This window comes from Tachypleus tridentatus, chromosome 13 (genome assembly GCF_004210375.1).
Source record: "Tachypleus tridentatus isolate NWPU-2018 chromosome 13, ASM421037v1, whole genome shotgun sequence".
Lineage (NCBI taxonomy): Eukaryota > Metazoa > Arthropoda > Merostomata > Xiphosura > Limulidae > Tachypleus > Tachypleus tridentatus.
Window position 1 is genome coordinate 94,476,960 of NC_134837.1, and position 13,642 is coordinate 94,490,601.

Sequence of the window (13,642 nt, forward strand, 5' to 3'; positions counted from 1 at the left end):
ATGAGAAACAAAAATCGATATAATTTTGAGAAATTTAGAGGATGATAAGACTATAAGCGTATTTTCACTTGCTGCTATTTTTTTTTTGCAAGTCCTTGAATAGTGGGCAGGTGCAAGAGGATTGTATGTTGGCAAATGTTATTCCTCTTTTCAAAGGAACTAATAAAAATTGTCCTAGTAGTTATAGGTCTGTTAGTCTTGCATCAGTTGTGGGAAGAGTTTTAATAAGCCTGATAAAATATGCTTTGTAATTCATTTAACAAACTTTAGAATTTTCTTGTACAGTCAGCAAGGTTTCGCTAAAGGAAAATATTGCCTTACATATCTTTTGACATTCTTTGAAAAGGTTACCGCTTATGTAGATGAGGGTAAAGGTGTAGATTTAGTGTATCTGGGGCCACATAAAAGGCTTTTAGAAAAATTATCTCTATAATTATGGCAAATACATTAGCTAATTGGATAGAAGAATAGCTAGATGGAAGAAGACAGAGGGGTGTTCTAAATGGAGTTCAGTCAAACTGGATTAATTTCACAAATGGGGTACCTTGAGCTCAGTCTTGGAACTTTTGCTAATTTTGATTCACATCAATAACATAGATGAGGGATGGTCAATAGATTACTTAAATGTGTAAATGATATAAAGGTATTTGGTTCTTCCTAGCTGTAAAAAGGAAAATGCTGATTTATATCATTTATTGAATTGGGCAAATAAATGGCAGATGTGTCTTAATTATAATACATGCAAAATAATGCGTGTGGATTATCATAATTCAAATTATAAATATAATTTGTATGGGAGTAACCTTAACAGTGTTATGAAAGAAAGGGATCTTGGTGTAATGGTTTATCAGTTTCTTAAACCATTTAAGCAGTGTGCTGTTGCTAGCAATAGGGCAAATGGGATATTAGCATGTATCTACAGAAATGTTGATTAAATGTCTAAAGAGCTTATAATTTGATTGCAGATGCCACTGATTAGGCCAGTAGAGTATTGTGCTCAGTCTTGAGCTCCTTATATCAGGAAGGACATTGAATTGTTGGAAAGGGTTTAGAGGAGGGCTACTAGAATGGAGTAGTTGTCAGATGAGGAGAAGTTTAAGATCTCTAAAAGTGTTTTCTTTTGAAAAAACTAGAGTTAGATGGGATCTGAATGAGATGTTTAAAATTGTTGAGGTAATTAGCTGTATTGATGTATTATCCTTATTTCATACTTAGTGGTGAGAATGGTAGGACTAGGGAACACAAATATAAATTTTGGCAGGATAGGACCCATCTCCAGCCAAGAATTTTATTTTTCTAATAGGGTGGTTGGCCTTTGCAATGGTTTGCTTTGAAATGTTATGGAGACAGTAAAAGTAATTTGAGTTTAAAAGAAAGCTTGATAGCTCTATGAATGATAATGGCTGGCTGTGAAGTTTATTTTATTTTACTAAATAGTTGTAGTTTAGTTTAGAGGATGGGATTGCTTTGATAAAATGATAGATTTCTCATTGTTTCTAAATATTATGCTATCTCTTAAGAGCTTAAAAGTGTGCAGGAGTATTAATGCTTTTTAATCCTCATATAAGTTAACTTTACCTTTAGGTGAAAGAGGTTACAAAGGAATACAGGGTGATATAGGACAACCTGGCTATCCTGGAGAATGTGGAGATGATGGATTTCCTGGAGTTGAAGGGGATAAAGGAATAAGAGGAGATAGAGGCAACAGTGGACTTCCTGGTCCAGATGGGTTTCCTGGAATAAAAGGCACATGACTGAATAAAGATTTATAATATAAAAGCATAAAGTGTATGGTTTACATTATACACAGGGGATAAACAAAAAAGTGCCTCCTCCATGAAAATGTTCTTAATTTGTTATATCTTTTACCAGATAACAGAAACTATGTTAAACTATATGTTTTTAGAACACACTCAACAAGATCTGTTGAAATATGATCTCAAATCCTAATTTTAACACTGGCTTTCATAAATACCTGAACTTTTCATGATTTTAATAACATTTTCTCACAACAAGTGATTGTGCACCTGTTGTAGTTTCTTAGATCTTCTTCTTTCAATTAGCCTACAAAATAACCAAATGTAAACATGAAACACTCAGTAACATAAACCAGTTTTGAAAGTTAATATTTAGTCGGCATTCCCTTAGATTTGACATTGCATCACATCGATGTAGCATGCTTTTGATGAGTCTGTGCAGATATTTCTGAATTATTATCTGCTATCCTTTTTTGAGTACTTCAAAAAGTTCATCTTTCATGTTGGCTTGAAATATTATGTTAACCTGTTTAACTCAGCCCATAAATTTTATGTTGTATTGATATCAGATGACTGGCCTGGACCCATTCCATAACATCAGTTCCCTTATTTCTAAGATATAATTTTAAATATATTACATGAAATGCAAAAATGAGATTTTCCAACAGGTCAGCTAAAAGTTTATGGACCTTACATCACTGATGTCTGGAGCTCAAGTTCCTGCACTGGACAGAGCTTATATATCCCATTTTGTAGCTTTGGAATAAATAAAAATACAAATAAAAAAAAGGTAAAAAATAAATCACCAGTTTTCTTGAATACCACAGTATGTTTACTTCACGCTCATCTATTTATACATGTAATCCATTCAAAATCAGCATTATAATTCGAAGTAAGTTTAGTGGTTTTATATCACACAAGGTACAGTGAAATCTAGTTTCTATACTTTATGAAATTAATGAAAATATTTTCATTGTTAATTATAACAGTTTGTTGATTTTGAAGCCAGTAAATAATTTTCATTTAGAATAATTTTAATTTTTGTATCAGAGTTTGACATACCATAACAAATTAACTGTTTGTTGTTGTCTCAGGACAGAGTGGTTATCCTGGAAGACCAGGCCTGCCAGGACAACCAGGAATTCCAGGTAAATTGTGCAACCTGATTTGGTGAGGTAAAACTTTTCAGGTCCTGTATATAAATAAAGTCTTTGATTTTTGTTTCTTGACTCATTATTTGTTAGTAGTGGTAATGTTGGAAGAAAGCATTCATAAAATGTGTTGCCTAATCTAATTGTATGCAGTTTTCACCTGTTTCAGTGCTTAAAAATTACAAGATTTTCATTCCATCTTGTCCTGTTGCACACCAGACTTGATAGCTTTCATAATTTGAAAAACAAAAGAATCAAGTGTATGGTGGAATTTGATGTACAGTCTGTTCTTTTTAATATGCTTAATGTGTTTCTTTACCAGTGCACATACTGGCCTGTCAGTTTGTATTTCTGCAACAAAAGAATTAATTTATTACCTTCAAGTGTGAGTATTAAAATGTCACATTTCAGTTTAAAAATAATTTCTGAAAATGAAATGTTTATTTTTTTCTGATCATTATGCAATAGTCGATTATTCAAAAGAAGTTATGAAAAAATGTTTAAAATTGTTTGACTTCACACTTTTTTATGAGTATAATATTGCACTACACATAAATAAAAAAAACCTTTGTCTAGTAACTAGTTATACTTGTACATAAAGCTTATACTTTTAAAGGAAACCAAAATAATCTTATTAAATAGTTCTAGTGTGTTTCATCAACATGATTTTACTATTTTCTCCTTTATTAGAATTGTTGGATAAAATAGTTAGTTGAGCTAGTTGTGGATTTGTGAGAGTCTAGTAATTTCAAAACATAAGCCAATATTAAATTAGCAAAATTTAGCAACAATGCTTCTCTTCAAACTGTTAACTCTTTTTTTCTCTCTCACTCTCATACTGATGCATGATGTAATATGTTTTGATAGAAATTTTAATAAAACGTTGTAGTATGACTGAAAGTTTTTCATGAATTTTTTCTTACTTGATATTTTTTACAATGCAGCATTGATTTCATAAGGTATTGTAACTTAGAATATGAAAAATAAATAATTATTTAAGTGTGATAAATGAAAGTGTAACAAAATATAAATAAACAAAATTTTATGAAAAACACCTTGCCAACATGAACAATATTTTTAATTATGTGCTTTTAGTTTAAAGGAAAATTACAGACAAATCTATTATTCAGTTAGTACAATAGATCTATCTCATTAATAATAAGAGGTATGGGATTCGTTTGTAATAAAATGCATGAAAAATAAAGTAATCCAGTATTGCATAGTAATACATAATTGTACCACTCATAAACAGAATTGAACCAAGAACCTCTTTCATCCGAAATGAATGCTCCTCAACTCAGCTGAAAGTTTAACTCACTAGTTATCACTATAACAAAGCATGTAGTTGTTAACAGCTCAATTTACAACATCACTTTCTTTCAAACACAAAACCCAGCTTTCATGTTATTTCATAGTGGGATAATCACTATTTGTGTTCCAGTTTTTTTTGTACTGATTTAATTTTTGCAGTACTCATGAGTGGAATTGAAACCAAGACCTCTTAAAAGCCAAGCAGGTACTTTATCAATTAAACAACTGCTAATAAAGTCATTTTTAATAACGCAAACTATAATAACAGTAAGTTTCTCTTCCAGAATAATAACACCATAGTTACCATAAAAAGCAAGTGTTGTTCATAGAATAGAATATAAAGTGTACTGAGAATACCACTGCAATTCCCTATTGAGAAAATACATAAACAAAACAATATGTCCACATGACTCAGTATGTTTATCATATGTTCTGTATGTATAAGTTTTATGTTTACTAAACTCACCATTAGTTTCAGAGAATTTTGTTACAATTCCTTAGTAAATGTGTTCTTCCAATCTATAATATTTGTTTACCAGGTAAAAGCAAGCTAAAATATAGTAATTAATAAACTTGTATTTCAATAATTTTATGCACTGTTGAGCCATTTATCACTGGAACTAGTAAGAATACAATGTTTTTCTCTTTAATATATTATAAGAATATTTTGTGTGTTTACACTAAACTCAGTGGTCAAATCTCAAATCTGAAGTGTGATCATTTTGTTATGTTTGACTTGCACTTTGTGTTGTAAATCAAATAATAATTTATATGATTAGTGTTTGAAAACAATTAATTTTTTTAGGTTTGAAAATAGACATACATGGATTTTTATATATAGATGTGAAATATAACAGACAATAATATAAATATTTTAGCATAATTTAATTGTAACACAATTCTCACAAACGTTAATAAATTATATTGAATATTTTATTTTTTTCTAGTATAAATCTTTTGAAAATACCTGTGTGAACCTAAATTCTAAATAGATTAATGAAGATTTTTTAAGCTGAAATTAATAAAAATAGTTACAAAATCTATATGAAATATGAAAAAGAATATTTTCTATATCAATAGGCATCAAGTCTAGAAAGGGAGAACCTGGATTACCAGGTCGTGATGGAATTCCAGGACAGCATGGTCATCCAGGTGAACAAGGAACACCTGGTAGAGATGGTTCACCAGGTCCAAAAGGTTTTCCTGGTTTAAGCTTACCTGGAGAGAAAGGTGCACAAGGACCAATGGGCCCTAGAGGTTCTTATGGTGAGTCATATAAAACTATAGTGATGCTATTTATCAGTATTGCATCAGAATGATTTTTATTGAAATTAATTGTCCTTTGACATAAGAGTAAAAAGTTATGTTAAGTATTGATTTTAAGATCTTATTTCATAATATAAAGAGTTAAAAACAAGAAACAAAAACATATTTTTCAGTTTAAGATTCACTTACTGTAAATATACACTTGAAAAAATAAACAATGAAAATTTGATCTTCATCATAACCTGTAAGAAACCTTGCTTTCCACAAGTTACCACTTTAGTAACATGTTCAAATTAACACCTGTTCTAAGATACGTCTCTTCAAGAAACACTGAATGGAAATTGCTTTTAAGATTAAAACTTTATAGTCCTATAATGTCTTAATAAACAGTCTAAATGATATGTTTGAAATACTTGGCATGTGCTTTAAACATACATCTACTTTAAGGTGAACATCATAGTTATGCATGTGTGACAAGAGATTTATTTCAGCAACTTGCCTCTTATGTTCTATTGAAAACATGTTATATGATATTATATTGTAAAGACTAATATACTTATAGCTAATTGTAAGATAAAAACTGTAGAAATTAGGTTTTAAAATAACTCATGATTACTGATAAAATTGTTCTTGTTCACATACTTCATGGTTACTTTTCTTGATGGGGAGTTTAAACATTTCAGCCTTCAAAAACAATTTTCAAGAATACTGTTTCAGTTATTAATGTGCAACTGAAACCTATTTCACTAAAATACAAAAACATTAAAGCAAATACCTTCTTGAGAAAAAAATAATAATTTTTTAAGAATTACATTTGGCTTGATATGGCTAAGTGGTTAGGGTGCTCGGCTCATAACCTGAAGGTCACAAGCTCAAATCCCCCATCACCCTAAACATGTTCACCCTTTCAGACATGGGGAGTTATAATGTGACAGTCAATCCTGCTGTTTGTTGATAAAAGAGTAGCCAAAGAGTATTTGGTTTTGTAGCAGTTAAAAAAAAACTTTACCTCGATCATCCAGATATTGTCAAGAGACTGGAATTTGCTAAAATGTACAAAAACTGCACTGTTGATGATTGCAAAAGGGAATTATGGATGGATAATTCAAAGCTTAGATTGTACATCCAGCAGAAGAAATGTGAAAGATACCTCAATGTATTGCACCTACCTTGAAGCATGGGGAAGGTAATGTGATGGTTTGTGGGTGTTTTTCTACTGAGTCAACAGGAGGTATTTGCAAAATAAATGGAATAATGGACCAGAGCAAGTACAATCAAGTACTGATGCGTCAAGGTATACCCAGTGTCTTGCATATTATGGGTATAGGATTCTAGTACCAAGAAGATAATGACCCCAAACACTCATCCAACCTGTGTAGAAAGTACTTAGCTAAGAAAGAAGCTGCTGGAATCATTCAAATGATGCAATGACCTCCACAGAACCCTGATCTCAACCTACTTGAGCAGGTCTGAGATTTAGTAGATGAGAAACTTGACAAATCAAAAGTGACTTCCAAAGACACTTTATGGGAGTGTATCAGAGATATTTGGAATAAAATCCCAAAGGACACTTTGATAAAATATGTCGCAACAGTGTCTGAAAGTCTGTCTGCAGCAACTATACAGACAAGTAAAATAAAAAATACCTTCTGATGTCATTGTATTTACACAAGTAATTCATTTCATAGTGTACTGATGTGAACATCTTCACTGAACCAAGAAATATTTAAACTCCATACATATAACTAACGGAATGTAATTCAAGATAGAAATATCTTCATCAAGATTATATGAATGCTGGAAAGAAATTTAATAGACTTTTATTTTCAAGAGCTTAATTTGATATTTATAACCTGAACAACACTTTAAACAAGATATAGACTAAATATCCAGGTGAGAGACTTGTGTCTTTATTTAAGAATTTCTGACTAGATTGGAAGGTATCTAGCCAGTGATGCCTACTCCAATTGGTAAAGGGCTTTCTCTGGCTCTGAACTGGATAACAGGATTAAGTTCTGAGTTAAAAGTATGTAGCATGTTCAGCTGCATCATAATTAAGGCCTTGGTCCTTCTAATCTGCATCTCAATCCATGCTTAAACAAAGATTTAAGATTTTTTAGCTTACATAAGTAGATCTGCAGGTGTATATGTGCGTGGTTTTATTTCAAATATCTAAAACTCCAATATACTAGGTGTAGATGTACCAATATGTAGAAAGAAAATGTTTACAAAACAATAATTTATGACTGAAACATAAGAGAATAGGTTTCAAATATATTTTGTTTTGAAAGTGCTAATCAACAATTTAAATAAAGAAAAAATAATAAGAGTGAGTACTCCAACAAGTAGGGAAATTGAGCATCATGTTTAATACTTTGGTAGATTTTCTGTGTTTTATAATAGATGTACGATTAACAGTTATCTGCTTCTGATTTTATTCAATTACATATGTCTCCAATAATTTCAAAAACTGAGAGTTAATAACCAGTGATATTTTTAAATACCTACCTATATATAAGACACAAACTGTGAAATGACAAATCTTGTAAGAGACTTAGTCATGATATAAATTTGTGGTAAATAAATTAAACTAGTAATTGAACCTGTCCAAGATATCAGCAGTTTTTTCCTGTATGTTATTGTTAAGTAATTGTTTTTGAGGTCTTGATGACTAGAAAAGGGAAAATTGTCTTCGTATTATTGTTCTGTGATAAACAATCTTGAAGTTGTAAGTACTTTGTGTGGTGAAATTCAAAAATAGTTATAGTAGAACTGTGGAATTTAAAAAGTTAAAATCTGCCAACAAAAGTTTTACGAATAATATACCCTTTTATAAGCCCAAACTATCAGTCATATATATTTTAAACATTCAAAATTCCTAGTTAATTTAAATATTCCTAGTTTGTATATGTATGTTGAGACTCTTTCATTGAATACATATTTATTTCTTATTTACATGTAACCATTACTTCCACCTTTCAAAGTTCATGAGAAATAAGCATGAACTATAAATGTAAAGGTTGTCCTGCACTAATGTCCAACTCTTTAGACACAAACAAATTATGTAGTAGTTGTGATTCTCTCAGTAATTCTCATGCATGCCAAAAGAGACCAGTCATCCCAACTACTTCAGTGTAATTTCCATTTAACTTAATGAAACATTTATAAGCAAACATGGTTGTACTGAATTTGTTTTATGTTTATAGAAAATACCAGTGTAATATGGTTTAAATGCATCTAAAAAAAGTTTCATTTCTCTTGAAATTTTACAAGTGGTGTTTTCCACATAAAGACTTAAATCAAACAGCATACGAGGGCTGTTAAAAAAATACGCGGACTGACGTCATAAAACAAAATGCAATTTTATTTAGAAGTTACAGGTCTGGGCCCCCATCAAAGTACTCTTCTCCCCAACGCACACACGTATCCCAACAGTGTTTCCACTTGTTGAAACAGTCCTGGTATGCTTCTTTTGTAATGTCTTCCAGCTCCTTCATCGCATTTGCCTTAATCTCAGGAATTGTCTCAAATCTTCTTCCTTTCAAGGGTCTTTTGAGTTTGGGGAACAAGAAAAAATCGCAAGGAGCAAGGTCAGGTGAGTAGGGAGGGTGGGGAAGAACAGTGATCGAGTGTTTGGCCAAAAACTCACGAGTTCTGAGGCACAAATTTCGTAGCAACGCGGTGCATCTTCAATTTTTCGGTCAAAATCTCGTAACAAGATCCAACTGATATCCCATACTCTTCAGAAAGCTCCCTGACAGTCAGACGTCGATTTGCCCGAATCAGGGTGTTGATTTTGTCGACGTGTGGGTCATCAGTTGACGTGGAAGGACGTCCATCTTCAATGGACTGTCGACCATCCTTAAAACGTTCATGCCACTTGAAACATGCCGTACGCTTCATAGCAACATCACCGTAAGCCGTGTTAAGCATAGCAAAAGTTTCAGTCGCAGATTTTCCAAGTTTAACACAAAATGTCACAGCAAGTCATTGCTCCTTCAGGTCATTCATTCTGAAATCCGCCAAACGAAAAAAACGCACTTCACTTAAAACCGTGTAGCTAATACACAAATGACGATATCTGCAATCGGGAAATGGCGTCGTAATCAGCTGATATGTGCAAACCTAGCGACACCAAGCGGATTCCCCTGGAACCAACTGGAGCCGCGCAATTCAAACAGTCCGCGTATTTTTTGAACAGACCTTGTACATAACATGATTATAAAAATACCAAATTAATGTTTAAATACTTTTTTATTTGAATTTTTTGTTGACATACTTTCTGGTGTAACACTGTCTTTTTTTCATTTAATGTTTTGATAAAAATAACTATTTTTAATAATGAAATTATTCTAAGTGTAAAACTCAAATGCTTCATAGTATGTTTTAACTGTAATGATTAACTTTCAATTCTATATTATACTATGAAATAGTACTGTCAAAGCAATATGCATATACACTGCTGGTCAAACTTTTAAGACCAATGAACATAAAGAAAAAATATGCATTTTGCATTGTTAGACTCAACCACTTGTTTGAGTAGAGCTTCGAAAGATGAAAGGAAAAGGGAAAAAAAAAAAAAATTTAGCATTTAATAAGGAAAATGTGAACACTATGAAATTAGCCTAAATACTAGCTGGTCAAAAGTTTAAGACTGTACTGTGCTTCCAGTGTGTAGCTAATAGCCAGTCATAATATAGGCTGTTTTGTTTTCCAAATTAAACTATGCTTTTCTTTGCATTGCAGTGAGGATATCACTTTCTTAGATATATTAAAAATCTAGCTTTGATTCCCTGTGATATATACAGCAGATATCCCAATATAGCTATGATTTAAAACAAGTACTAAACTTTAATACTTGTATGCTTTTATAATCCCAGAAGAGTTAAACTTCCTTAATCAAAAATCTTGCCTATCATGTTCCTATTTTCAGAAATGATTAATTTTTATATTGGTGCCATTTGTTTCTTGCAAGTAACTTCATCTGAATTGCAACAAGAGGATAAGAGTTTTAACAGTTGCAGGAAAAGAGGCAAGATGATTGAATATATTAGATGCTAGCCTAGAACTTGAGCAATACTCTACAAAAATGTTTTTAAGAGTAGGTTTGAGATTCCATGAAAAAGGTATCATACTTGGTTACTGGGATAAAATATTTGCAATCACAGTACTAAAGGTTCGTTGAAAGTAAAAACAGTAGTCTTTGAGTAATGTTTCTGAAAGTCTATGTTCATCAAATTAAATTGATTTTCAGTAACTTTTAAAATTCTGTATTATTTAAATAATATGTACTTCTCATAAATACTAGATTTCATACCTACTTGATTTAATTCTGTAAGAAATATATTGATTGGTGAAAAAATAAATGAGGGATAGTGATTATTGCTTCTGAATGAAATATTTCATGTTTGAAACTAAACATCGTACTTCACTACTTGTGAAGTTTAAAAACAATTGAAATAGGTTTTTAAGGTATATTCAGAGCTTATTAGAAAGTGTTTGAGTTTATATTTTCTAGAAACAAATGGAATGTTTTTTTTAATGTTGTACTTATAAATGTTTTGCTTGTATTTTGTATAATAACAGTATTAGTTCAAACAGCACAAATATTTTTACATGCAGGAAAGTTTCTCACAGAGACCTTAGTTACTAAACATATATTAACGTTTTGATCTAGACTTTGAAACCCTGTTTTTATTCCATTCCATTGTGTCAGGAATCTGAAGATTTATAGTTTCTTTTAGTAGTGCTTTGAAGGTACTTATCTAGGATAATTAGTTTATGGTAATTCTAGGAACAAAGTGATGTAAATACCAAATACAACAGATGAGGGTATGATTTCATGAATCCCACCTTAACCTTGGCCAGGGGGAAGAATAAAAAATTATCTTATGTTGTATGTAACCTAGATACATGTCAATCTGCCAAGTAAAGAATATAGTAAAGGGTATTAAAGAGCTGAGACATAAAAAAGAGTAATTGTGGAATGCAGATTAACATCTCTGTATTATTAACATTACTTTGCTATTAAACGTTCTATGTCTATATATTAAAGTGAATCACTTTTTTAATTCATGGTTTAAAGACTTGGAAATATATTTCTCTTATATTTTGTACTTTGCAGGTGTTTATAATTCATGTATTTCATTTCAGTGGAGAGAAGTATATTCTTTAAGTGGGTACCAAGAAATTTGTTCTTATATAAAAGTAATTGTACAAAATACTGAATTATGTTGTTGTTTTGTTTTGGATGGCAAAAAAAAGGAAATTTGTTCATTTTAAATTTATAATGAGAATTTAGCTCCAAATAAAAATATTTGTAAAATTAATTTATTTATGTTTTAGCTATTTATTTTGTATTGTTAGCAACTGCAGTCCAAACTGAATTGTTTATCAATATCTTGAGTACTCAAACCTAATATCATAATATACAAAGAATAGCTTAAAGTGCTTATTGGATATAATAAGAAATCTTGAATGTTAAACAAACCATTATATAAAACATGATTAAATTATGTTATATACTTTATGATTTAAACTAAAAATGACCTTGTTTGACTTTTTTGTGCATTCTATTCACACCAGTGGTGAATTTTATTATCAGCTTTGCTTTCTATTTTGAAAACTTCAGAACATAGATTTATATGTACTGTATTGACACATGAAAATTCCATATATAATTAAGAATGAAAATATTGCTGAACATAAGTTAATTTTAGTTAATATATCTTTTTAAGTCAACCGTGTCCTTCTGGACTTTATACATCAGGATAAAGATACGTCTTGCTTGAATTAGGTTCACTTGCTACATACAGAAAAAGTGGATGTATTTGTTGGTAAAATTCAGTTGCTTAAGTTATCAGCCATGCATTAACTGTGTGCTTTAGATTACAAATAAGAAACCATACAATAATTAGTTTACCTATTAAAAACTGAAATGTTTATTATGTGAAATTATGAAAACAACTAGTAAGAATACTTAAGGAACTCATTATTAGCTTGGGTCACAGATATTTGTATGCTATCACAATTTTTGTCCAAATATTTTAAAAAACTCTTACATAAATCACTTAAGCTTTAAGGAGGTATATAAAATAATAGACTATGATCAGCACAAGTTGTTAGCAAAACATTTCAGTTGTATAATCACCAAACTGCTACATGCATACACATGTACTGATTTCTCGTTAATCATTTACCTATTTTAAATTAAATACATAAAAAGCAAGTTACTACCTGAATCTTTGTAATTTCTTTTCAAAGGTATATAAGTTATGAAGTCTACTGTAAAATAAATCATGGTAAAATAATAACAGGTCATAATAGTTTCGTAATGGCTTTTATATAAAAGTTGTACAGTGACCATGCAATATCATAATTGTCTTATTAGGCTCAGGACTTAAAAATATTGATTTTTTCCAACACATGATCCACTAAAATATTAGTAAATGTAAAAATAATGAATTTAGCTTTATATATTAATTATTTGTTATTGTTCATAATTGTAAGTACACATTTCTGTCAATGTATGAACAACATAACAAATAAGTGATATATGATATAAAATTTAAAAATAATTTAGCAGTGGTATTAGGAGTTTCTATATAATAGTCATGTGACATTACATTTTCATTGTATTTTTTTTCTGCATGAGAAGGAATTGCTTGTTTTACAAGTTTTATATTTTAGAAAATTCTTCAATAGTACTTGTGTTGTTTAAAGTAGTTTTAATTTAAAAAGGAAAAGGTGCATTGGTGAAATTTCCTTTTAAGCTATATGGTTATTAAACCTGTTCTGAAAACTGATTATTTGAAAATGAAATAACACATAGTTTTTAACTACAATCATTTAAAAGTCTCTTTTGTAAAGTTAAGAAGTTACATTTCTAAAATTACTTTATAGACATTACTATGTTGGGAGTAAAACAGAAAGAGATTGTCTGTTAAAGCAACACTCATATCATACATGCAACAGAATAAACAAGGAATTTAATCAGGTGGTCAAGTCTTTCAAATTTGTCATTTAGATTGCATTTTAGATGGAACTATTTGTTGAGATGACCTCATACAGACAGAAAGGTGATATTTTTAAAAGCAATTTGGAGTCAACATGAAGTAAGAAGACATTTTTTAGAGCAGGTACTGGTTCAAACAGTAT

The 13,642-nt window shown here is 30.5% G+C and overlaps 1 protein-coding gene across 1 annotated transcript in view; it reads left to right on the forward strand.

Annotated features, from left to right (window-relative positions):
- The window catches only part of LOC143236631 (uncharacterized), a 202,202-nt gene that overhangs the window by 169,324 nt on the left and 19,236 nt on the right, over window positions 1-13,642 (forward strand). The window contains exons 32-34 of the mRNA XM_076474973.1: window positions 1,585-1,746; window positions 2,852-2,905; window positions 5,300-5,485. Coding sequence (XP_076331088.1) covers window positions 1,585-1,746; window positions 2,852-2,905; window positions 5,300-5,485 — 402 coding nt within the window. The remainder of the gene's footprint in view (window positions 1-1,584; window positions 1,747-2,851; window positions 2,906-5,299; window positions 5,486-13,642) is intronic.